Source organism: Oncorhynchus keta, chromosome 20, assembly GCF_023373465.1.
Source record: "Oncorhynchus keta strain PuntledgeMale-10-30-2019 chromosome 20, Oket_V2, whole genome shotgun sequence".
NCBI classification, from domain to species: Eukaryota; Metazoa; Chordata; class Actinopteri; order Salmoniformes; family Salmonidae; genus Oncorhynchus; species Oncorhynchus keta.
The window spans coordinates 47,909,191-47,932,683 of NC_068440.1; the positions used below are offsets into that span (position 1 = coordinate 47,909,191).

Consider the following 23,493-nt stretch of genomic DNA (forward strand, 5'->3'; position numbering starts at 1 on the left):
TTCGATAATAAAATGTTGTAGTAGTGCCCTCTTGTGACGAAATGTGATATCGCCATAAACTGCACCAGCAGCGTCTTATCTGATTCTCCAACGGCAACCACAGAAATGGAAATCCAGCCAGGGATGGTCCGATCCAGAAGAACGGCACCACTGTTTCACAAGACGACAGCCTGGTTTGCTGGTTTTCTCAAGAGTCCCTAAAACATTTAACATCCTCAATAACAATTTCATATTCATGTCACAATGCCCATAAAGCTAGCTAGCTCGCTAATGTTAGCTTGTCAGCTAGCTTGCTAAATATAAATTTTTGTAAATTAACTTTATGACAAAAAATATGTATAGTCATTTGTCTCTACATGAACTAACATATTCCTCTCAACTCTAATGTTTCTGCATGACTCGTTATGACATTATAATTACTTACATTTGCCTCCATCCCAGTATTTTTGTCAGCCATCATTGCTGAATAAAGTCTCCAGCGTTGGGTTCATCATGAGAACCACTCGATATGATTCGCCGCTGGTGATTTGCACAAAGTTGGGAATTGCTGAACTTTTTCACCTCCTCTCTCTCTTCGCGCCACCCAACGGTCCCCTAGTCACCATTTTCCTTGTTGTGTTTCACTGCACAGTTTTGCCAGTAGTGTACAGGACTGGGAGTATGTGAATACACTCGCTCGGTTCGCCTAGCTGAACAGCTGAACTGAAGCATGCTGACTCCTTTAACCCCTAACCGGCTAAATAACGGTAGCTACCAACATTAGCTAAAATGGAAAGTGAGAGACTGTGTACTGTGCACAGGTATTTGCCTACTTTTCTTAAACTATTAATGAAAATCATGCTTTGGTTTGTTTTGTGTATTAACCAGCGGGTGGACTAGGCAGCAGTAGGAAGAAGCTGCAGTGTCTCTTTAACCAGAGAACCTTGTGGCAACCAGCTGCCATGCACTCTATGCTTCTGGGCCCAGCTACCTGGGAGTCTATATACAGTCTATATATATAAGTCTATATACAGTGAGTGCAAATGAGGTAACATAAGGGAGTTAAGGCAATAAATAGGCCATGGTGGCAAAGTAATTACAATATAGCAATTAACCACTGGAATGGTAGATGTGCAGATGATGAATGTGCAAGTGGAGATACTGGGGTGCAACGGAGCAAGATAAATAAATAAATACAGTATGGGAATGAGGTAGATAGATGGGCTGTATACAGTGGGCTATGTACAGGTGCAGTGATCTGTGAGCTGCTCTGACAACTGGTACTTAAAGCTAGTGAGGGAGGTAAGAGTCTCCAGCTTCAGTGATTTTTGCTGTTCGTTCCAGTCATTGGCAGCAGAGACTGGTAAGGAAAGGCGACAAAAGGAGGAATTGGCTTTGGGGATGACCAGTGAGATATACTTGCTGGAGCGCGTGCTATGAGTGGGTGCTGCTATGGTGACCAGTGAGCTGAGATAAGGCGGGGCTTTACCTAGCAAAGACTTGTAGATAACCTGTAGCCAGTGGGTTTGGCGACGAGTATGAAGCGAGGGCCAACCAACGAGAGCGTACAGGTCGCAGTGGTGGGTAGTGTATGGGTTTTGGAGACAAAACGGATGGCACTGGGATAGACTGCATCCAATTTGTTGAGTAGAGTATTGGAGGCTATTTTATAGATGACATCGCCGAAGTCGAGGATCGGTAGGATGGTAAGTTTTACGAGGGTATGTTTGACAGCATGAGTTAAGGAGGCTTTTTTGTGATATAGGAAGCCGATATTAAATGTAATTTTGGATTGGAGATGCTTAATATGAGTCTGGAAGGAGAGTTTACAGTTTAACCAGACACCCTGGTATTTGTAGTTGTCCAAGTCAGAGCCGTCCAGAGTAGTGATGCTGGACGGGCGGGCAGGTGCGGGCAGTGATTGATTGAATAGCATGCATTTAGTTTTACTTGCATTTAAAATCAGTTGGAGGCCACAGAAGGAGAGTTGTATGGCATTGAAGCTCGTCTGGAGGTTAATTAACACAGTGTCCAAAGAGGGGCCAGAAGTATAGAGGTATAGAGGTGGATCAGACAATCACCAGCAAGAGCGACATCATTGATGTACACAGAGAAGAGAGTCGACCCGAGAAGTTAACCCTGTAGCACCCCCATAGAGACTGCCAGAGGTCCGGACAACAGGCCCTCTGATTTGACACACTGAACTCTATCAGAGAAGTAGTTGGTGAACTAGGCGAGGCAGTCATTTGAGAAACCAAGGCTGTCAGGTCTGCCAATAAGAATGCGGTGTTTGACAGAGTCGAAAGCCTTGGCCAGGTCGATGAATACGGCTCCACAGTAATGTGGTTCAGGAGGACTCTAAAGCAGAATAGGAAGGTCATGATCCCCCTTCACCTCATCACCTCCTCCATGTGGTTTGGGACATTTTACCCTCTACTCAACAAATTGGATGCAGTCTATCCCAGTGCCATTCGTTTTGTCTCCAAAACCCATACACTACCCACCACTGCGACCTGTACGCTCTCCGTGCTTTTACACCTGCATTGTTTGCTGTTTGGGGTTTTAGGCTGGGTTTCTGTACAGCACTTTGAGATATCAGCTGATGTACGAAGGGCTATATAAATAAATTTGATTTGATTTGATTTGATTTTACTATGCTGCCATGCAGCAAGTTTTTATTTCATGTGTATCTATGCAGGGAAGTCCCAATGTCTCTTTTGCAAGGGAGCAAAAGTATCTGTATCACAAAAATGCAGCATGAAATAAATAGTAAGGAATTAGTTATTCAATTACAACAGTTTTTTACTATGCAGAAAGTTAAAAGTAATAATATTGTATCAAGACATTATTTAGCAAACTGAAATGAGAGGAAGTCCAGTCCTTCTGTGGCTCAGTTGGTAGAGCATGGCGCTTGTAACGCCAGGGTAGTGGGTTCGATTCCCGGGACCACCCATATGTAGAATGTATGCACAAATGGCATATATATAGGAAGGGACAAAGACAAACCCATAAACATTCATGTACAATGTGAGATGTTTCTCTGATGCTGTTTCTGTTACTCCTCTCCATATGGGCTTTTCTCCATCCCTCGGTCAACCTGAGGTTACTGAATGACACAGACACCACTGAGTCTCATTGAGATGTACAGTATTCTGATTAAACAATCAGGGTTGTGTCTGTCTGGCCTGGCCTGACAGTGAGAGTTGACAATAAGCCGTCTTTAATTAGGCTCAGACTAGGATGGGCAGAGTGATGGTCATTCGTTTAGTTGTTGACACTTGACTGACTTGATGTAATAGAAAATTAACCATTTAGGGGTGTAAATGTTGTTCTGTTTCTGGATTATGTTGGACTCCCGCAGGAGCTTGTTAAACTGTTGGAGCATTCCCAGAGTTGCTATGCACTGAATGCTCATATCTCATTTCACGTTTGGACAGCAATTGTTTGTGATTGGATTCTCATACTATGGCAATTCCTTTGAGTGTTTTTGTATTGAAAACGATGTCCAGAGCTAAATCACCACAATATTAACACATCATAGTAATCACAATAACACTAACCACAATACTCATGTTTATTGTCTGATTGTCACAGTGTACATGGCTGAGGTGGCAATAAGGGGGACGTCATTCTCGATCAGGTACCTCCATAAACACAGCCAAATGACCACCCCACTGCCCATTAAGGAGTATCTGCAGGACAAGATGGAGGAGACCAAGGAACGCCTCTCTGAGAAGATGGATTGAAACCAAGGACGGGTTGTCTGAGAAGATGGAAGAGCTCATCGGTCGGGGAGGATTGGGGACAACAAGGACAAGTTGGCAGAGAAACTCCAGGAGACCAAAGACCAAGTGTTTTTCAGAAAGAAACCAGAGTAGATATATGTTAATTCCTGAATATGATTAAATATATGTTCATATGGCCACTTTTGCACTTAATAATTACATGTATAAAGAATGTATATTGTGGGGTCAATGGACTGAGGATAAGAACTAGGGTTATGGAAGTTACTGAGTTAGGAAAAAGGCCATCACTGATAAGGTTGTATAGCCGTGGATTAGAGAGGACTGAGGAATGTGGGCCGAGGTCAGGTAAAGTGACAAGGAACCCTTTTATTACACACATCACTTAACTTCCTGCCTAGATGTGCAAGGAGGAGACTCCACCTAATAGGCGGGTATAAATACTTGTGCTGGGGGAAACATGTCTTTGTCTTTGCAGCTGTTTGACCCAGTGGGTGAATAAACTTGGTTTGAGCTTTAACTAGTTGTCCATTAGGTTCTGACAAACAGAGTGAAAAACGAACAGTTGGCGTTGTCGGCAGGATTCACAATGATTTTTTTTGTCGACCTGGACAGTCTGAATCATTAGAGCAGGAGCCGGCACAAAAACAAGGCAGGCACAGTTCCTACACCTGTTACCACTCATTCTGATATCTTAGGGAGATGAGAATAGTAGGCTGAACAATAATAGGATACGGAGCTAGAAAGCCTAAGCTTATTCAGTAGTTCCTTTGTGTTAGGACATATGGTTTAGGGTAGGTTCCATTAGGATAAGTCCCGAGTGGAGGTGTTCCTCTGCGAGATCCATATAAATATATGGTTTAGGGCAGGTTCCGTAAGGATAAGTCCCGAGTGGAGGTGTTCCTCTGCGAGATCCATAGAAACATATGGTTTAGGGCAGGTTCCGTAAGGATAGGTCCCTAGAGGTACTATTCCCCTGCGAGGCCTGTAAGAGGGACGAAAGTCCCAGCCACAGTAGCCAGGAAGCCGTAGGATGAATATATAGGATAGGATGTGTACATCCGTAGGATGAATATATAGGATAGGATGTGTACACCCGTAGAATGAATATATAGGAAAGGATGTGTATGTACATCCGTAGGATGTGTGTGTACATCCGTAGGATGTGAGTGTATGAACGTTTGAACATGATTTGTGTGTAGTAGCAGTAGCACTAAAGAGAGGTTGGTTTATGCCCTATTGGGGCGGCGAACTGTGGCTGATCAGGTGGGTTGTTGGGAACAATGGTATTTTAGTCAAGAAATTGGACTAAAACCCCTTCCCATGCTACACATTGATCATACACAATTACCTGTGGGGAATTGACAGAAACAGTGTCGTCCAACACCAAAAGTATACAGAAGAGTGAACAAATTATTGGTAGCCTAAGCTGTTACTACTTAACCAGTTGAAGCTATGGGGGCGCTATTTCATTATTGGATAAAAAAGACTTTACCGTTTTAAGTGCAATATTTTGTCACGAAAAGATGCTCGACTATGCATATAATTGGCAGCTTTGGAAAGAAAACACTCTGCCGTTTTCAAAACTGCAAAGATATTATCTGTGAGTGCCACAGAACTCATGCTACAGGCGAAACCAAGATGAAACTTCAAACAGGAAATGAGCAGAATTTTTGAGGCTCTCTTTTTCCATCGTTTTTCCATCGTCTCCTTATATGGCTGTGAATGTGCCATGCTCTCTGCCGTTCGTCCAAGGTGTCTGCAGCATTGTGACATATTTGTAGGCATATCATTGGAAGATTGGCCATAAGAGACTACATTTGCCAGAGGTCCGCCCGGTGTCCTTTGTCTAAATTGGTGATAATTTTCACTGCAAGCATTTTCCCATGGGATTCAGAGGGGAAAGCACACTTCCACGAACGATATATCTTTGAAGAGATATGTAGAAAAACACCTTTAGGATTGATTCTAAACAACGTTTGCCATGTTTCAGTCGATATTATGGAGTTATTTTGGAAAAAGTTTGGCGTTTTTATAACTGAATTTTCGTTTTTTTTTGGTAGCCAAACATGACGCAGAAAACGGACCGATTTCTCCTGCACAAATAATCTTGAATGTTTTTCTGGTTTTTGTGAAAATGTTGCCTGCTGATGCTAACGCTAAATGCTAATGCTAAATGCTAACGCTAAATGCTAAATGCTAGTTTTTTGACAGTGTTGTTAACAAAAAGGCTGAGCTTGAGAGCTAGCATATTGATTTCATTTCATTTGCGATTTTCATGAATAGTTAACGTTGTGTTATGCTAATGAGCTTGCGGATAGATTTACACAATCCTGGATACAGGTTTTTTAGTAGCTAAACGTGACGCACAAAATGGAGCGATTTCTCCTAAACAAATAATCTTTCAGGAAAAACTGAACATTTGCTATCTAACTGAGAGTCTCCTCATTGAAAACATCAGAAGTTCTTCAAAGGTAAATGATTTTCTTTGAATGGTTGCCTGCTGAATGCTAACGCTAAATGCTAATGCTAGCTATCAATAGCTATCAATACTGTTACACAAATGCTAGTTTTGCTATGGTTGAGAAGCATATTTTTGAAAATCTGAGATGACAGTGTTGTTAACAAAAGGCTAAGCTTGAGAGCAAGCATATTGATTTCATTTTATTTGCGATTTTCATGAATAGTTAACGTTGCGTTATGGTACTGAGCTTGAGGCTGTATTCACGATCCCGGATCCGGGATGGCTCGCCGCAAGAAGTTAACGCCGTCAGGGGGCCGCAGAGTCTATAATAACTTAAATGGCTTATATGGCCAGGAGACTCACGGAGTGGGAGGAGACTCCGAGTGGGAGGGGTAGAAGGGAAAAAGTTACAAAAGCACTAGAGGCAAAAAAATATATATGACCTACTCCAAGAACCAGATAAATGTTGAGGAAAATTAGGCAAATTTGACAAAATTGGTACACATTATCCCGTCGAAGGAAAGTTGAAAACCAGCCAAGAGTGTATGGATGCAATCATAGTGTGGAACACTGAAATCAGAGAACGGTCCAGACCACGATCCTATCCATGGGATTTTATCAGCAGCAGATAAAGATGTGAAAAATAGAGACCTGCGGGGTGAAATAGAGCAGGCAGTAGACAAGAACGAGACGACAAAGAAAAAACTAGGCATATCCGAAGGTCATGCGCATAGATTAGATGAGTTCTCAGTTCACTGGTCACGATGGCAACACCCATCCGTAGCACGCGCTCCAGCAGGTGTATCTCACTGATAATCCCTAAAGCCAACACCTCATTTGGCCGCCTTTCGTTCCAGTTCTCTGCTGCCTGTGACTGGAACGAATTGCAAAAATCGCTGAAGTTGGAGACTTTTATCTCCCTTACCAACTTCAAACATCAGCTATCTGAGCAGCTAACCGATCGCTGCAGCCGTACATAGTCTATCGGTAAATAGCCCACCCATTTTTACCTACCTCATCCCCATACTGTTTTTATTTATTTACTTTTCTGCTCTTTTGCACACCAATATCTCTACCTGTACATGACCATCTGATCATTTATCACTCCAGTGTTAATCTGCAAAATTGTAATTATTTGCCTACCTCCTCATGCCTTTTGCACACAATGTATATAGACTCCTTTTTTTCTACTGTGTTATTGACCTGTTAATTGTTTACTCCATGTGTAACTCTGTGTTGTCCGTTCACACTGCTATGCTTTATCTTGGCCAGGTCGCAGTTGCAAATGAGAACTTGTTCTCAACTAGCCTCACACAGGAAGCGGCGCAGGTCCTAATCCAGGCACTTGTCATCTCCCGTCTTGATTACTGCAACTCGCTGTTGGCTGGGCTCCCTGCCTGTGCCATTAAACCCCTACAACTCATCCAGAACGCCGCAGCCCGTCTGGTGTTCAACCTTCCCAAGTTCTCTCACGTCACCCCGCTCCTCCGCTCTCTCCACTGGCTTCCAGTTGAAGCTCGCATCCGCTACAAGACCATGGTGCTCGCCACGGAGCTGTGAGGGGAACGGCACCTCAGTACCTCCAGGCTCTGATCAGGCCCTACACCCAAACAAGGGCACTGCGTTCATCCACCTCTGGCCTGCTCGCCTCCCTACCACTGAGGAAGTACAGTTCCCGCTCAGCCCAGTCAAAACTGTTCGCTGCTCTGGCCCCCAATGGTGGAACAAACTCCCTCACGACGCCAGGACAGCGGAGTCAATCACCACCTTCCGGAGACACCTGAAACCCCACCTCTTCAAGGAATACCTAGGATAGGGTAAGTAAGGGTAGGTAATCCTTCTCCCCCAACAAGATTTAGATGCAAGTGGCTGTTCCACTGGTTGTCATAAGGTGTATGCACCAATTTGTAAGTCGCTCTGGATAAGAGCGTCCGCTAAATGACTTAAATGTAGCCTACCTGGTTAAATAAAGGTGTTCTCAACTAGCCTACCTGGTTAAATAAAGGTGTTCTCAACTAGCCTACCTGGTTAAATAAAGGTGTTCTCAACTAGCCTACCTGGTTAAATAAAGGTGTTCTCAACTAGCCTACATGGTTAAATAAAGGTGTTCTCAACTAGCCTACCTGGTTAAATAAAGGTGTTCTCAACTAGCCTACCTGGTTAAATAAAGGTGTTCTCAACTAGCCTACCTGGTTAAATAAAGGTGTTCTCAACTAGCCTACCTGGTTAAATAAAGGTGTTCTCAACTGGCCTACCTGGTTAAATAAAGGTGTTCTCAACTGGCCTACCTGGTTAAATAAAGGTGTTCTCAACTGGCCTACCTGGTTAAATAAAGGTGTTCTCAACTGGCCTACCTGGTTAAATAAAGGTGTTCTCAACTGGCCTACCTGGTTAAATAAAGGTGTTCTCAACTGGCCTACCTGGTTAAATAAAGGTGTTCTCAACGAGCCTACCTGGTTAAATAAAGGTGAAATAAAAATGTTTTTAAAAAATGAACAGCAGCAGGAATTGGCTAGTGTACTAGAAAATAGTCAAAAACTAAACCAAGAATTAGAGCCCTTGAGGATAGACAAAAACAAATAATTATCAGGGCACAAGGCGAGACCCAGATGCAGACGGTTGGAGTCTTATATGTTTATTGATCCATAAAGGGGTAGACAAGAGAATATATCTATATATCTGGAGACTTCGCTATAAGATAAAACAGGGCCACCATTATACCCCTCTCTTGGATAGTGGATCAGCATTATCCAGGTAATAATAGAGATGTGCGCCCAGTATGAACAAACATGGTTACATATTATCTTGGACAAATAGTACTAGGAGAGGACAACCCTATTCCCGATGACACACAACCCGAAGTATGGATCCAAATTCAGCAGCACCATCAGCCACTGAGCGTGAGTGAAATGCGAAGAATTATGAAAGTATTATCAGTTTTTCTGAGGAAACGGTAGAATTTTGGGGTTTCATACTCGGTATTATGCTCATATTGTACCCTCGCTTTTGCCAAATGCCATACTTTCAACAATCGCACAGGGATATAAAGGGATATCTGAGGGATATCCCATGTTCTCATCTCACAGGGATATCTGAGATTTCCATACCCAGCTACAACATTTTCCGTCAAGATAGAACTGCCAAAGGGGGAGGAGTTGCAATCTACTGCAGAGATAGCCTGCAAAGTTCTGTCATACTTTCCAGGTCTATACCCAAACAGTTTGAAATTCTAACTTTATCGACAGAGGGTACTGGAGAAGACTCATGAGATGAGAACATGTACTTGGTACAGTAACCCATAAAGGTTAAGGACGACTGGAGTATAGAATGGTTCTATACCCAGAACATTAGATTCTAGAGCATAACACATTTCCTTTGTAGCAGATTATATAAGGAGTATTTTTCTGTCATTATGTGACCATCATAACTGTAGCATGTTTTATTTCCTCTGTTCTACAAAAAGACAAAGCACATTTGAGGCATTCACAAAAAAACTGATGCCCTCTTGCCGTGTTAAATGTTATTTTTAATATTATCATCTATACACATTATATTACTGTATTAACAACGTTCTCTTGTGGTTTCTACCCATTGGGTAGGATATGTGCATAATATATTAAATACATATACAGCACCGTACGAATAAACAGAGTCAGACCACTGAAGAAAGCACCATCAGTAGAGGCACATCAAAGGTGGGGCGTAGAGTGGTTTCCTATGCCTGCTCAACACACAACCATTAGGCACCGAATTTGCTCACGTAAATTGTAACATGCAAACCTCCTTAAAACTGAAAAATATATAAAAATAAAATGTTATCCGTCCTAACAAGAGCAAAAAGCTACAAGCAAAAAAAAGGAACATAAAAAAAGAGCACAAACATCTCATTTCTAAAGTCTCCAAAAAAGGCTTTAGCGAATACCAAGACACGGCCCTGCTACACTAAAGCCATCAGTCATTAGCCATCAGCCATTATCCATCAGCCATTATCCATCAGCCATTGAGAGAACGCTTGCTTTGAAATAAACTAAAGCTGCTTCGCTGCTGTGTTGTGCTCGTATTGCGCCCAGTCCAATAGCAGCGTCCAAGCTCAAGAATCGCAGCGCTCCAATTCTCGATGGCTGACCTGCATGTTAATTCTATTTTGTGAATATAAAAAAAAGAGAAAAATAAGTTGCTGTTGGTTGGTTTCTGGTGTAAAAGGTAGAAGACACAATGCTGATGGCAACACATGTACTGTAGCTGGCTTGTTGTACGGAGGAGTTGATATATATATATATATATATAGGAAAAATTGACAGCAGTAGTAGAAGTACTAGTAGCAACAGTAGTAGTAGAAGTAGTATAAGTAGTAGTGGTATAAGTAGTAGTATAAGTCGAAGTAGCAGTAGTAGTAGAGGTAGTAGTAGTAGTAGTAGTAGTAGTAACGGTAGTAGTAGTAGTAGTAGTAGTAGTAATAGTAGAAGTAGTAGTAGCAACAGTAGTAGTAGTAGTAGCAACAGTAGTAGTAGTAGTAGAAGTAGTAAAAGCAACAGTAGTAGTAGTAGTAGCAATAGTAGTAGTAGTAGTAGCAGCAGTAGTAGTAGTAGTAACAGTAGTAGTAGTAGTAGTAGTAGTAGTAGTAGTAGTAGTAGTAGCAACAGTAGTAGTAGTAGTAGTAGTAGTCGTAGTAGTAGTCGCAACAGTAGTAGTAGTAGTAGTAGTAGTAGTAGTAATAGTATAAGTAGTAGTAGCAACAGTAGTAGTAGTAGTAGCAACAGTAGTAGTAGTAGTAGAAGTAGTAAAAGCAACAGTAGTAGTAGTAGTAGCAATAGTAGTAGTAGTAGTAGCAGCAGTAGTAGTAGTAGTAACAGTAGTAGTAGTAGTAGTAGTAGTAGTAGTAGTAGTAGTAGTAGTAGTAGCAACAGTAGTAGTAGTAGCAGCAACAGTTGTAGTAGTAGTAGTAGCAGCAACAGTAGTAGTGGTAGTAGTAGTAGTAGCAGCAACAGTTGTAGTAGTAACAACAGTAGTAGTAGTAGTAGAAGTAGTAGAAGCAACAGTAGTAGTAGTAGCAACAGTAGTGGTATTAATAGTAGCAGCAACAGTTGTAGTAGTAGTAGAAGTAGTAGAAGCAACAGTAGTAGCAGTAGCAGCAACAGTAGTGGTAGTAGTAGTAGTAGTAGTAGCAGCAACAGTAGTAGTAGTAGCAGCAATAGTAGTAGTAGTAGCAGCAGCAGTTGTTGTCGTTGGTGTAGTAGTAGCAGTAGCAGCAACAGTAGTAGTAGTAGCAGTAGCAGCAGCAGTAGTAGTAGTAGTAGTAGTAGTAGTATTAGCAGTAGTAGTAGTAGTAGAATTAGCAGTATTAGTAGTAGTAGCTCTCATTAAAACAATACTTACAGAAACATATGCTATTCCATCCTCCCTTTACCCAGTAATGTAGGTATTAACTAGGGAATGACCAGAAGGTATTAACTAGGGAATGACCAGTAGGTATTAACTAGGGAATGACCAGTAGGTATTAACTAAGGAATGACCAGTAGGTATTAACTAGTGAATGACCAGTAGGTATTAACTAGGGAAACCTTTACCCAGTAGGTATTAACTAGTGAATGACCAGTAGGTATTAAATAGGGAAACCTTTACCCAGTAGGTATTAACTAGGGAATGACCAGTAGGTATTAACTAGGGAAACCTTTACCCAGTAGGTATTAACTAGGGAATGACCAGTAGGTATTAACTAGAGAATGACCAGTAGGTATTAACTAGGGAATGAACAGTAGGTACTAACCAGATAATGACCAGTAGGTATTAACTAGGGAATGACCAGTAGGTATTAACTAGGGAATGACCAGTAGGTATTAACTAAGGAATGACCAGTAGGTATTAACTAGGGAAACCTTTACCCAGTAGGTATTAACTAGGGAAACCTTTACCCAGTAGGTATTAACTAGAGAAACCTTTACCCAGTAGGTATTAACTAGATAATGACCAGTAGGTATTAACTAGGGAAACCTTTACCCAGTAGGTATTAACTAGGGAAACCTTTACCCAGTAGGTATTAACTAGAGAATGACCAGTAGGTATTAATTAACTAGGGAAACCTTTACCCAGTAGGTATTAACTAGGGAAACCTTTACCCAGTAGGTATTAACTAGAGAAACCTTTACCCAGTAGGTATTAACTAGATAATGACCAGTAGGTATTAACTAGGGAAACCTTTACCCAGTAGGTATTAACTAGAGAAACCTTTACCCAGTAGGTATTAACTAGATAATGACCAGTAGGTATTAACTAGGAAACCTTTACCCAGTAGGTATTAACTAGAGAAACCTTTACCCAGTAGGTATTAACTAGAGAAACCTTTACCCAGTAGGTATTAACTAGATAATGACCAGTAGGTATTAACTAGGGAAACCTTTACCCAGTAGGTATTAACTAGGGAAACCTTTACCCAGTAGGTATTAACTAGAGAATGACCAGTAGGTATTAATTAACTAGGGAAACCTTTACCCAGTAGGTATTAACTAGATAATGACCAGTAGGTATCAACTAGGAAATGACCAGTAGGTATTAACTAGGGAAACCTTTACCCAGTAGGTATTAACTAGGGAAACCTTTACCCAGTAGGTATTAACTAGAGAATGACCAGTAGGTATTAATTAACTAGGGAAACCTTTACCCAGTAGGTATTAACTAGATAATGACCAGTAGGTATTAACTAGGGAAACCTTTACCCAGTAGGTATTAACTAGGGAAACCTTTACCCAGTAGGTATTAACTAGAGAATGACCAGTAGGTATTAATTAACTAGGGAAACCTTTACCCAGTAGGTATTAACTAGATAATGACCAGTAGGTATTAACTAGGGAAACCTTTACCCAGTAGGTATTAACTAGGGAAACCTTTACCCAGTAGGTATTAACTAGAGAATGACCAGTAGGTATTAATTAACTAGGGAAACCTTTACCCAGTAGGTATTAACTAGATAATGACCAGTAGGTATCAACTAGGAAATGACCAGTAGGTCTTAACTAGGGAATGACCAGTAATGATTAACTCGGGAATGACCAGGAATATGTTTCTACAGACACTGTCTTCTTTGTCAGCTGCAGTAACACATTGAACAGCTAAGACTGCAGTAACATGTCACATACCTAAGACTGCAGTGACATGTTGAACAGCTAAGACTACCGTAACATGTTAAACAGCTAAGACTGCAGTAACATGTTGAACAGCTAAGACTGCAGTAACATGTTAAACAGCTAAGACTGCAGTAACATGTTGAACAGCTAAGACTGCAGTAACATGTTGAACAGCTAAGACTGCAGTAACATGTTGAACAGCTAAGACTGCAGTAACATGTTGAACAGCTAAGACTGCAGTAACATGTTAACCCACTAAGACTGCAGTAACATGTTGAACAGCTAAGACTGCAGTAACACATTGAACAGCTAAGACTGCAGTAACATGTTGAACAGCTAAGACTACAGTAACATGTTGAACAGCTAAGACTGCAGTAACATGTTGAACAGCTAAGACTGCAGTAACATGTTACACAGCTAAGACTACAGTAACATGTTGAACAGCTAAGCCTGCAGTAACATGTTAACCCACTAAGACTGCAGTAACATGTTGAACAGCTAAGACTGCAGTAACATGTTGAACAGCTAAGACTGCAGTAACATGTTGAACAGCTAAGACTGCAGTAACATGTTGAACAGCTAAGACTGCAGTAACATGTTAAACAGCTAAGACTGCAGTAACATGTTGAACAGCTAAGACTGCAGTAACATGTTGAACTGCTAAGACTGCAGTAACATGTTGAACAGCTAAGACTGCAGTAACATGTTGAACAGCTAAGACTGCAGTAACATGTTGAACAGCTAAGACTGCAGTAACATGTTGAACAGCTAAGACTGCAGTAACATGTTGAACAGCTAAGACTGCAGTAACATGTTAAACAGCTAAGACTGCAGTAACATGTTGAACAGCTAAGACTGCAGTAACATGTTGAACTGCTAAGACTGCAGTAACATGTTGAACAGCTAAGACTGCAGTAACATGTTGAACAGCTAAGACTGCAGTAACATGTTGAACAGCTAAGACTGCAGTAACATGTTGAACAGCTAAGACTGCAGTAACATGTTAACCCGCTAAGACTGCAGTAACATGTTGAACAGCTAAGACTGCAGTAACATGTTGAACAGCTAAGACTGCAGTAACATGTTGAACAACTAAGACTGCAGTAACATGTTGAACAGCTAAGACTGCAGTAACATGTTGAACAGCTAAGACTGCAGTAACATGTTGAACAGCTAAGACTGCAGTAACATGTTGAACAGCTAAGACTGCAGTAACATGTTGAACAGCTAAGACTGCAGTAACATGTTAACCCGCTAAGACTGCAGTAACATGTTGAACAGCTAAGACTGCAGTAACATGTTGAACAGCTAAGACTGCAGTAACATGTTAACCCACTAAGACTGCAGTAACATGTTGAACAGCTAAGACTGCAGTAACATGTTGAACAGCTAAGACTGCAGTAACATGTTGAACAGCTAAGACTGCAGTAACATGTTGAACAGCTAAGACTGCAGTAACATGTTGAACAGCTAAGACTGCAGTAACATGTTAACCCGCTAAGACTGCAGTAACATGTTGAACAGCTAAGACTGCAGTAACACATTGAACAGCTAAGACTGCAGTAACATGTTGAACAGCTAAGACTGCAGTAACATGTTGAACAGCTAAGACTGCAGTAACATGTTGAACAGCTAAGACTGCAGTAACATGTTGAACAGCTAAGACTGCAGTAACATGTTGAACAGCTAAGACTGCAGTAACATGTTAACCCACTAAGACTGCAGTAACATGTTGAACAGCTAAGACTGCAGTAACATGTTGAACAGCTAAGACTGCAGTAACATGTTGAACAGCTAAGACTGCAGTAACATGTTGAACAGCTAAGACTGCAGTAACATGTTGAACAGCTAAGACTGCAGTAACATGTTGAACAGCTAAGACTGCAGTAACATGTTAACCCACTAAGACTGCAGTAACATGTTAACCCACTAAGACTGCAGTAACATGTTGAACAGCTAAGACTGCAGTAACATGTTACACAGCTAAGACTGCAGTAACATGTTAAACAGCTAAGACTGCAGTAACATGTTGAACAGCTAAGACTGCAGTAACATGTTGAACAGGGGGACCTCTACTAGAGAAGTTAGTGGATGTGCAGAAGACTACAAGGCAAAGTGATCTCCATGACAACTCTAACAGACAGGAAATGTAAAGTGCTCCTCGAAAGGATTAAAGCAACATGCAACATTAATGAGAGAGAGCGCGTTAGTGAGAGAGAGAGAGAGAGAGAGAGAGAGAGAGAGAGAGAGAGAGAGAGAGAGAGAGAGAGAGAGAGAGAGAGAGAGAGAGAGAGAGAGAGAGAGAGAGAGAGAGAGAGAGAGAGAGACAGAGACAGAGACAGAGACAGAGACAGAGACAGAGACAGAGAGAGAGAGAGAGACAGAGACAGAGAGAGAGAGAGAGAGAGAGAGAGACAGAGACAGAGACAGAGAGAGAGACAGAGACAGAGAGAGAGACAGAGACAGAGAGAGAGACAGAGACAGAGACAGAGACAGAGAGAGAGACAGAGACAGAGACAGAGAGAGAGAGAGAGAGAGAGAGAGAGAGAGACAGAGACAGAGACAGAGACAGAGACAGAGACAGAGACAGAGACAGAGACAGAGACAGAGACAGAGACAGAGAGAGAGAGAGAGAGAGAGAGAGACCACCATTATTCACTTGGTCTGTCAGAAGAGACAAGGAATTGGAAAATGTAAATATAAAGACATATCTTTAACTCTATAACCGGATGTATACACTAAGTGTACAAAACATTAAGGACACCTGCTCTTTCCTTGACATAGACTGACCAGGTGAATCCAGGTGAAAGCTATGATCCCTTATTGATGTCACCTGTTAAATCTACTAAAATCAGTGTAGATGAAGGGGAGGAGACGGGTTAAAGAAGGATTTTTAAGCCTTGGGACAATTGAGACATGGATTGTGTATTTGTGCCATTCAGAGGGTGAATGGGCAAGACAAAACAAATGAAGTGCCTTTGAATGGGGTATGGTAAAAGGTGCCAGGCGCACCGGTTTGTGTCAAGAACTACAACTCTCCTGGGTTTTTCACGCTCAACAGTTTTCCGTGTGTATCAAGAATGGTCCACCACCCAAAGGACATCCAGCCAACTTGACACAACGGTGGGAAGCATTGGAGTCAACATGGGCCAGCATCCCTGTGGGAATGCTTTCGACACCTTGTAGAGTCCATGCCCTGATGAATTGAGGCTCTTCTGAGGGCAAAAGGTGGGGATGCAACTCAATATTAGGAAGTTGTTCCAAATGTTTGGTATACTCAGTGTGTCTTTAAACTGAAGTGCCGTGTTGGAGTTAGTTTTAGGGGACGTTAGGCTGGATCAGAGTTGTGGATAATAACAGAAAATTAACCAGGCATTCAAAACATTTGGAGCCCCACACAAACAATCAAACTAGGAGAAGCTTTTAAACAAGAAGTTAGGTCAACTTTTGATTTCTGATGATATATCCCGTTGATTTAGCAAAATCGTGGCACTCTGATTCTGATTGAAGGTTTGTGCACTGATCTGGGATTTTTATTTATTTAAGACAATTAAAGCCATAACTTCTATAACTGGGTGTTACAGTCATTCAAACAAAATCAGTGTCAACAATCTTATTTTAAATAAATGAAATACAAAAATAAACAAACAAGAAATGAGCTATGAAGCCTTAGTGTTCAACCACAGCTCTTGAACGCCGAACGAGGGAATACAAAAAGAGTGTTTGTAAGCTTGGCTCCTCAGGTTTCTTCATATTGTGCATGAGGAATGCTGAGAGGAGGCCACTCCCCTTCAGGTGAGAGGGGTAGGTCCTGTTTGGTACAGACCAGCTACAACCCCCCCTCACACTGGTTTGTCCCGTCGCCTGTCCCTATCCTTCTCTTTGTCCTTGACCTTGCCAGAGGAGCCTGTGGTGGTTGTGCTTTCGTTGCTCATCTGCCTGTCTCTGTCTGTCAGTGTCCTGTCTTTGCTCCCTGTCCACTGGGCGAACGGCTCTTTATTGCTGTACTGGTTCTGGTGGTGAAACACAGAGGATCCTGGGTAGTGACCCATGACCTCACTGTAGGTGGGAGGCAGTCCCTCCATGCGTTCGGCGGCACTGACACCAGCGTTACTGCTGGGGGGTCGAGGGCCACCACTGTGGACGTAAACATGGATCAGGTCGCTGTGGAAGATGGTCCTGTTAGGGGGGGGCCTGATGGATGCTCTGCTCAGCTCCAGCTGCTGCTCTGGGTCTCTTAGCTGTAAGGTACATGGGCCTTTATAGGGCGGCAGCTCCTCCCCATCAGAAAGACAGATGGTGGGCGGCAGGTCAATGTCCTGCTGCAGGTAAGGGTAGGTGGGCTGGAAGCGGCTGAAATGCTCCCGTTGCATAAAGGAGGGAGGGTTGAACCTCTCCTGGGTCGGCCTGGGCCCAAACATCACCTATAGGGGGGGAGATGTAGTCAGCACCTCAGGGATTTAACCAACACTATGGACTGCACTGCACTGTGTAGCAGCATATCAAATCCCTAGGCTAAGTAAATATTAACACTACTTTGAATGTATGTTATCTGATTCAAGTGAGACAGAGAAGCTGCTCTGAATATGTCAGGCGTCCAGCCATTATGCAATGGAACTCAGTCAACAGCAAAGGGGCTTGCACTGTGTTAACCTATCAAATGACAATGCAAGGTACGTGTAACAACGGTAGACGATCCACTCACCTCTGTGGTTCCCTGCTGCATCACCAAACTGTTGGTTGGCCACACACAGCCATCCTGCAAGAGAGAGACAGGGACAGAGAGAGAGAGAGAGACAAAGAGAGAGACAGGGACAGAGAGAGAGAGAGAGAGAGAGAGAGAGAGAGAGAGAGAGAGAGAGAGAGAGAGAGAGAGACAGGGACAGAGAGAGAGAGAGAGAGAGAGAGAGAGAGAGAGAGAGAGAGAGAGAGAGAGAGAGAGAGAAAGAGAGGGGGAGAAGGAACAGGGGAGAAAGAAAGGGGGATGAAGAGAGGCAGAGGAAAGAGAAGAGGTGGGAGAGAGCAGAGAGAGGGGTAGGAAGAGAGAAAGAGAGGCAGAGGAAAGAGAAGAGGTGGGAGAGAGCAGAGGAGAGAGGGGTAGGAAGAGAGAAAGAGAGGCAGAGGAAAGAGAAGAGGTGGGAGAGAGCAGAGGAGAGAGGGGTAGGAAGAGAGAAAGAGAGGTAGAGGAAAGAGAAGAGGTGGGAGAGAGCAGAGGAGAGAGGGGTAGGAAGAGAGAAAGAGAGGCAGAGGAAAGAGAAGAGGTGGGAGAGAGCAGAGGAGAGAGGGGTAGGAAGAGAGAAAGAGAGGTAGAGGAAAGAGAAGAGGTGGGAGAGAGCAGAGGAGAGAGGGGTAGTAGGAAGAGAGAAAGAGAGGTAGAGGAGAGGGAAAAAGAGAAGGAGGGAGGGAGGAAGAGAGATGTTGATTTATTTTCCATTTTGTACTTTATTTGCACATCGTTACAACACTGTACATAGACATAATATGACATTTGAAATATCTTTATTATGTTGTAACATTTGTGAATGTAATGTATACTGTCAATCTTTATTGTTTATTTCCCTTTTGATTATTATCTATTTCATTTGCTTTGGCAATGTAAACTACTACTTGCTCCTTCCAGCTCCTCCTAACTTCTCCAGCTTCTACTTGCTCCTCCAGCTCCTCCTAGATTATTTTAGCTCCTCCAGCTCCTACTTGCTCCTGCAGCTCCTCCTAGCTTCTACTAGCTCCTCCAGCTCCTACTTGCTCACCATCTCCTCCTAGCTCCTCCGAGCTTCTCCATCTCCTACTTGCTCACCATCTCCTCCTAGCTCCTCCTAGCTTCTCCATCTCCTACTTGCTCCTCCAGCTCCTCCTAGCTTCTCCATCTCCTACTTGCTCACCATCTCCTCCTAGCTTCTCCATCTCCTCCTAGCTCCTCCTAGCTTCTCCATCTCCTCCTAGCTTCTCCAGCTCCTACTTGCTCACCATCTCCTCCTAGCTTCTCCATCTCCTACTTGCTCCTCCAGCTCCTCCTAGCTTCTCCATCTCCTCCTAGCTTCTCCATCTCCTCCTAGCTTCTCCAGCTCCTACTTGCTCCTCCAGCTCCTCCTAGCTTCTCCATCTCCTCCTAGCTTCTCCATCTCCTCCTAGCTTCTCCAGCTCCTACTTGCTCCTCCAGCTCCTCCTAGCTCATCCAGCTCTTACTTGCTTCTCCAGCTCCTACTTGCTCACCATCTCCTCCTAGCTCCTCCTAGCTTCTCCATATCCTACTTGCTCCTCCAGCTCCTCCTAGCTCCTCCTAGCTTCTCCATCTCCTCCTAGCTTCTCCATCTCCTCCAGTTCCTCCTAGCTCATCCAGCTCTTACTTGCTTCTCCAGCTCCTACTTGCTCACCATCTCCTCCTAGCTCCTCCTAGCTTCTCCAGCTCCTACTTGCTCCTCCAGCTCCTCCTAGCTCATCCAGCTCTTACTTGCTTCTCCAGCTTCTACTTGCTCATCCATCTCATCCTAGCTCTTCCTAGCTCATCCAGCTCCTCCTAGCTCCTACTTTCTCCTCCTAACTCCTCCTAGCTCATCCAGCTCCTCCTAGCTCCTACTTTCTCCTCCTAACTCCTCCAGCTCTGCTCACTGCCCCCAGCCAGAATCATCAATAAAAATGAGGATGAAGCATCATTTATTAGTTAGACTGGTAGGTAAGTAGGTAGGTAGGTAGGTAAGAAGTTGTGTACTGACGTGCTGCATGTTGACCTGATCCCGCTGTCTGTCCTGGTCGTGGCTGTGTGTCTGTCTGCTAAAGAAGGCCAGGGCAGACAGCCTGTGGTTCAACAGACAGATAATCACCACCACCATCACTGTCATCACCACCATTATGATTACTATCTGAACAAACTCCAGTTCAGCTGAAACAGAGAGAGAAACACAGAGGTTTAATATACATGTCAAATTCCAGTGCACTATATAGAGTATGGTTTAGAATGTAGAAGATTTTGGAGCTAGGTGTTGTTATGCGTCTGACCACGAGAGGGCGACAGAGATAGCACAACCAAACAGACATGTTCACTAATGTTATTTGCTGATCCACAAGGGTGTGTGGACATGTTATTCTGAGAGAGGGTCTATACTGGGTCTATACTGGGTCTGAGGTATATACTCGGTCTATACTGGGTCTGAGGTATATACTCGGTCTATACTGGGTCTTAGGTATATACTGGGTCTATACTGGGTCTGAGGTACATACTGGGTCTATACTGTGGCTGAGGTATATACTGGGACTGAGGTACATACTGGGTCTATACTGTGTCTAAGGTATGTACTGGGTCTATACTGGGTCTATACTGGGTCTAAGGTATATACTAAGTCTATACTGGATCTAAGGTATATACTGGGTCTATACTGGGTCTATACTGGGTCTAAGGTATATACTGGGTCTATACTGGGTCTAAGGTATATACTGGGTCTATACTGGGTCTAAGGTATATACTGGGTCTATACTGGGTCTAAGGTATATACTGGGTCTGAGGTATATACCGGGTCTATACTGGGGCTGAGGTATGTACTGGGTCTATACTGGGTCTATACTGGGTCTAAGGTATATACTGGGTCTATACTGGGTCTATACTGGGTCTATACTGGGTCTAAGGTATATACTGGGTCTATACTGGGTCTAAGGTATATACTGGGTCTGAGGTATATACCGGGTCTATACTGGGGCTGAGGTATGTACTGGGTCTATACTGGGTCTAAGGTATATACTGGGTCTGAGGTATATACTGGGTCTATACTGGGTCTATACTGGGTCTAAGGTATATACTGGGTCTGAGGTATATACTGGGTATATACTGGGTCTATACTGGGTCTAAGGTATATACTGGGTCTATACTGGGTCTAAGGTATATACTGGGTCTATACTGGGTCTAAGGTATATACTGGGTCTATACTTATACTGGGGCTGAGGTATATACTGGGTCTATACTTATACTGGGTCTGAGGTATATACTGGGTCTATACTGGATCTATACTGGGTCTAACTGGGGTATATACTGGGTCTGAGGTATATACTGGGTCTATACTGGGTCTAAGGTATATACTGGGTCTACTGGGTCTGAGGTATATACTGGGTCTATACTGGGTCTATACTGGGTCTATACTGGGTCTGAGGTATATACTGGGTCTGAGGTATATACTTGGTCTGGAGGTATATACTGGGTCTATACTGGGCTGAGGTCTATACTGGGTCTGAGGTATATACTGGGTCTATACTGGGTCTAAGGTATATACTGGGTCTATACTGGGTCTAAGGTATATACTGGGTCTGAGGTATATACTGGGTCTATACTGGGTCTAAGGTATATACTGGGTCTGAGGTATATACTGGGTCTATACTGGGTCTAAGGCATGGGTGTCAAACTCTGGCCCGTGGGCCAAATTTGGCCCGCGGGGTAATTATATTTGGCCCGCGAGACAATACCAAATTACTACTAGAGCTGGCCCGCCGGTATTAAACAGCGCATTCACCACTAATACTACGAATCCCATAATGCTCTGCTGTTTTCGCGCGCCAATCAGGACAGGACCCAGAAACGCTCTCCTCTGTGACAGTAGTCATAGCAACATAGACGCTACAACTGTCAGCGAGCTAACCCTTCCCAAAAATGGCGAAAAGAAAGGCAGAAAACAGGAGCTTTCTGGACAAGCGGGAGGCAGAATATCTGTTTACATATGTAAAAGACAAACCTGTTTGTCTTGTTTGTGGAGTCAACGTGGCTGTAAGTAAGGAGTACAACATTAGACGACACTATGAAACGAAACACCATGACAAATACAAGGACCTGGACATGACTCAAAGGAGCCAGAAAGTAGAGGAGATGAAAAGAAGTTTGGTTTCACAACAGAATATGTTTAAAAAGCCACATCACAAAGCGAGGCTGCTGTAAAGGCTAGTTATATAGTGGCAGCAGAGATCGCAAAATCAGCCCGGCCCTTTAATGAGGGAGAGTTCATGAAAAAGTGCATGATGAAGGTTTGTGACCTCGTATGCCCAGAGAAAAAACAAGCATTTTCAAACGTGAGCCTGAGCAGGAACACAGTAGCTGATCGCACATGTGATCTTGCCACCAATCTGTATGACCAGCTGATGGAAAAGGGAAAAGATTTTGTTGCGTTCTCCCTCGCTGTGGATGAGAGCTGCGACGCATCTGATACTGCTCAGCTGTCAGTCTTCATCTGTGGAGTGGACTCAAATCTGTGTGTTACAGAGGAGCTATTAGGATTCAAATCAATGCATGGCACAACCACAGGAAAGGAAATCTTTGAGGAGGTTTCCAAATGTATAACTGAAATAAAGCTGCCGTGGGATAAACTCGTTGGATTAACGACAGATGGTGCGCCAGCGATGTGCGGTAAAAAGAGTGGACTGGTGGGCATGGTTCGGGAGAAGATGCGGGAAGAGAACTGTGCAGGTGAGCTAACTGTTTACCACTGCATCATACATCAGGAAGCACTGTGTGCCAAAGCCCTAAAGATGGAACATGTTATGACCACAGTAACACAGGTAGTTAACTTTATAAGAGCCAAAGGTCTAAATCACCGCCAGTTTAAATCTTTTCTGGAGGAGTGTGGTTCGGAATATGCAGACGTGCCGTATCACACAGAGGTGAGATGGCTAAGCAGAGGAAAAGTACTGAACAGATGTTTCGAGCTGCGTGAGGAAATATGTCAATTCCTGGAAACCAAAGGCAAGGATACAGCAGAGCTCCGGGAGCAAAAGTTCCTGTGTGAGCTGGCCTTTCTCTGTGACATCTCAAGCCATCTCGATGCGCTGAACCTGCAGCTTCAGGGGCGGGGGCGCATCATCACAGACATGTACGCTGCAGTGAGGGCCTTCAAAACTAAACTGTGCCTGTGGGAGAATCAGATGCTGCAAGGAAACCCTTGCCATTTTCCCTGCTGCCAATCCATAAAAGCACAGATCTCTACCGCCGTGTTCCCATGCGCACAGTTTGCTGAAAAACTCAGTGTTCTCGCCGCTGAGTTTAGCCGGCGATTTGCCGACTTCGATGCCCAGAAATGCAAGTTTGAACTGCTTAGTAATCCCTTCGCAGTTGATGTGGAAAATGCACCAACCAACATCCAAATGGAGCTGATTGAACTCCAGTGCAACGACACGCTGAAGTCAAAGTATGATGCTGTGGGCGCCGCACAGTTTC

General features: G+C 43.3%; 3 protein-coding genes and 1 long non-coding RNA gene across 55 annotated transcripts in view; 2 read left to right on the forward strand and 2 right to left on the reverse strand.

Moving 5' to 3' along the window:
• Positions 1 to 2,319: 2,319 nt before the first annotated feature.
• Positions 2,320 to 3,857, forward strand: LOC118376703 (uncharacterized protein C18orf19 homolog A-like). The gene is given in 4 exon segments (XM_035763449.1): positions 2,320 to 2,402; positions 2,626 to 2,646; positions 3,295 to 3,421; positions 3,588 to 3,857. Coding segments are annotated over 4 exon segments (501 nt in total).
• A 4,948-nt stretch (positions 3,858 to 8,805) lies between these two features.
• LOC127910080 (uncharacterized) lies at positions 8,806 to 14,851 on the reverse strand. 50 transcript variants are annotated; one of them, XM_052473101.1, is made up of 5 exons: positions 13,068 to 14,851; positions 12,924 to 12,982; positions 12,780 to 12,838; positions 12,466 to 12,669; positions 8,806 to 12,381 (listed from the first exon to the last, which is right to left on the reverse strand). In XM_052473101.1, the coding sequence occupies exon 1, from the start codon at positions 14,849 to 14,851 to the stop codon at positions 13,268 to 13,270; it is 1,584 nt and encodes a 527-aa protein (XP_052329061.1). In that variant the 3' UTR covers positions 8,806 to 12,381; positions 12,466 to 12,669; positions 12,780 to 12,838; positions 12,924 to 12,982; positions 13,068 to 13,267. The 50 variants fall into 50 exon arrangements, with proteins under 50 accessions (XP_052329061.1, XP_052329062.1, XP_052329064.1 ...); XM_052473102.1 differs by lacking the exon at positions 12,924 to 12,982; XM_052473104.1 differs by lacking the exon at positions 12,780 to 12,838.
• LOC127910082 (uncharacterized) lies at positions 12,039 to 13,157 on the forward strand. Of its 3 annotated transcripts, XR_008073892.1 has the most exons (4): positions 12,324 to 12,449; positions 12,594 to 12,707; positions 12,763 to 12,876; positions 12,907 to 13,013. It is a non-coding gene; the product is annotated as an uncharacterized LOC127910082 (long non-coding RNA). The 3 variants fall into 3 exon arrangements; XR_008073893.1 differs by lacking the exons at positions 12,594 to 12,707; positions 12,907 to 13,013 and adding an exon at positions 12,039 to 12,160 and having other exon boundaries at positions 12,280 to 12,449; positions 12,733 to 12,839; XR_008073894.1 differs by lacking the exon at positions 12,594 to 12,707 and adding an exon at positions 13,051 to 13,157 and having other exon boundaries at positions 12,302 to 12,449; positions 12,733 to 13,020.
• A 2,296-nt stretch (positions 14,852 to 17,147) lies between the features above and the next one.
• The window catches only part of ldlrad4a (low density lipoprotein receptor class A domain containing 4a), a 69,229-nt gene continuing 62,883 nt past the window's right edge, over positions 17,148 to 23,493 (reverse strand). The window contains exons 2-4 of the mRNA XM_052473135.1: positions 20,021 to 20,187; positions 18,013 to 18,066; positions 17,148 to 17,731 (exon numbers count right to left, since the gene is read on the reverse strand). Coding sequence (XP_052329095.1) covers positions 17,150 to 17,731; positions 18,013 to 18,066; positions 20,021 to 20,187 — 803 coding nt within the window. The 3' untranslated portion in view covers positions 17,148 to 17,149. The remainder of the gene's footprint in view (positions 17,732 to 18,012; positions 18,067 to 20,020; positions 20,188 to 23,493) is intronic.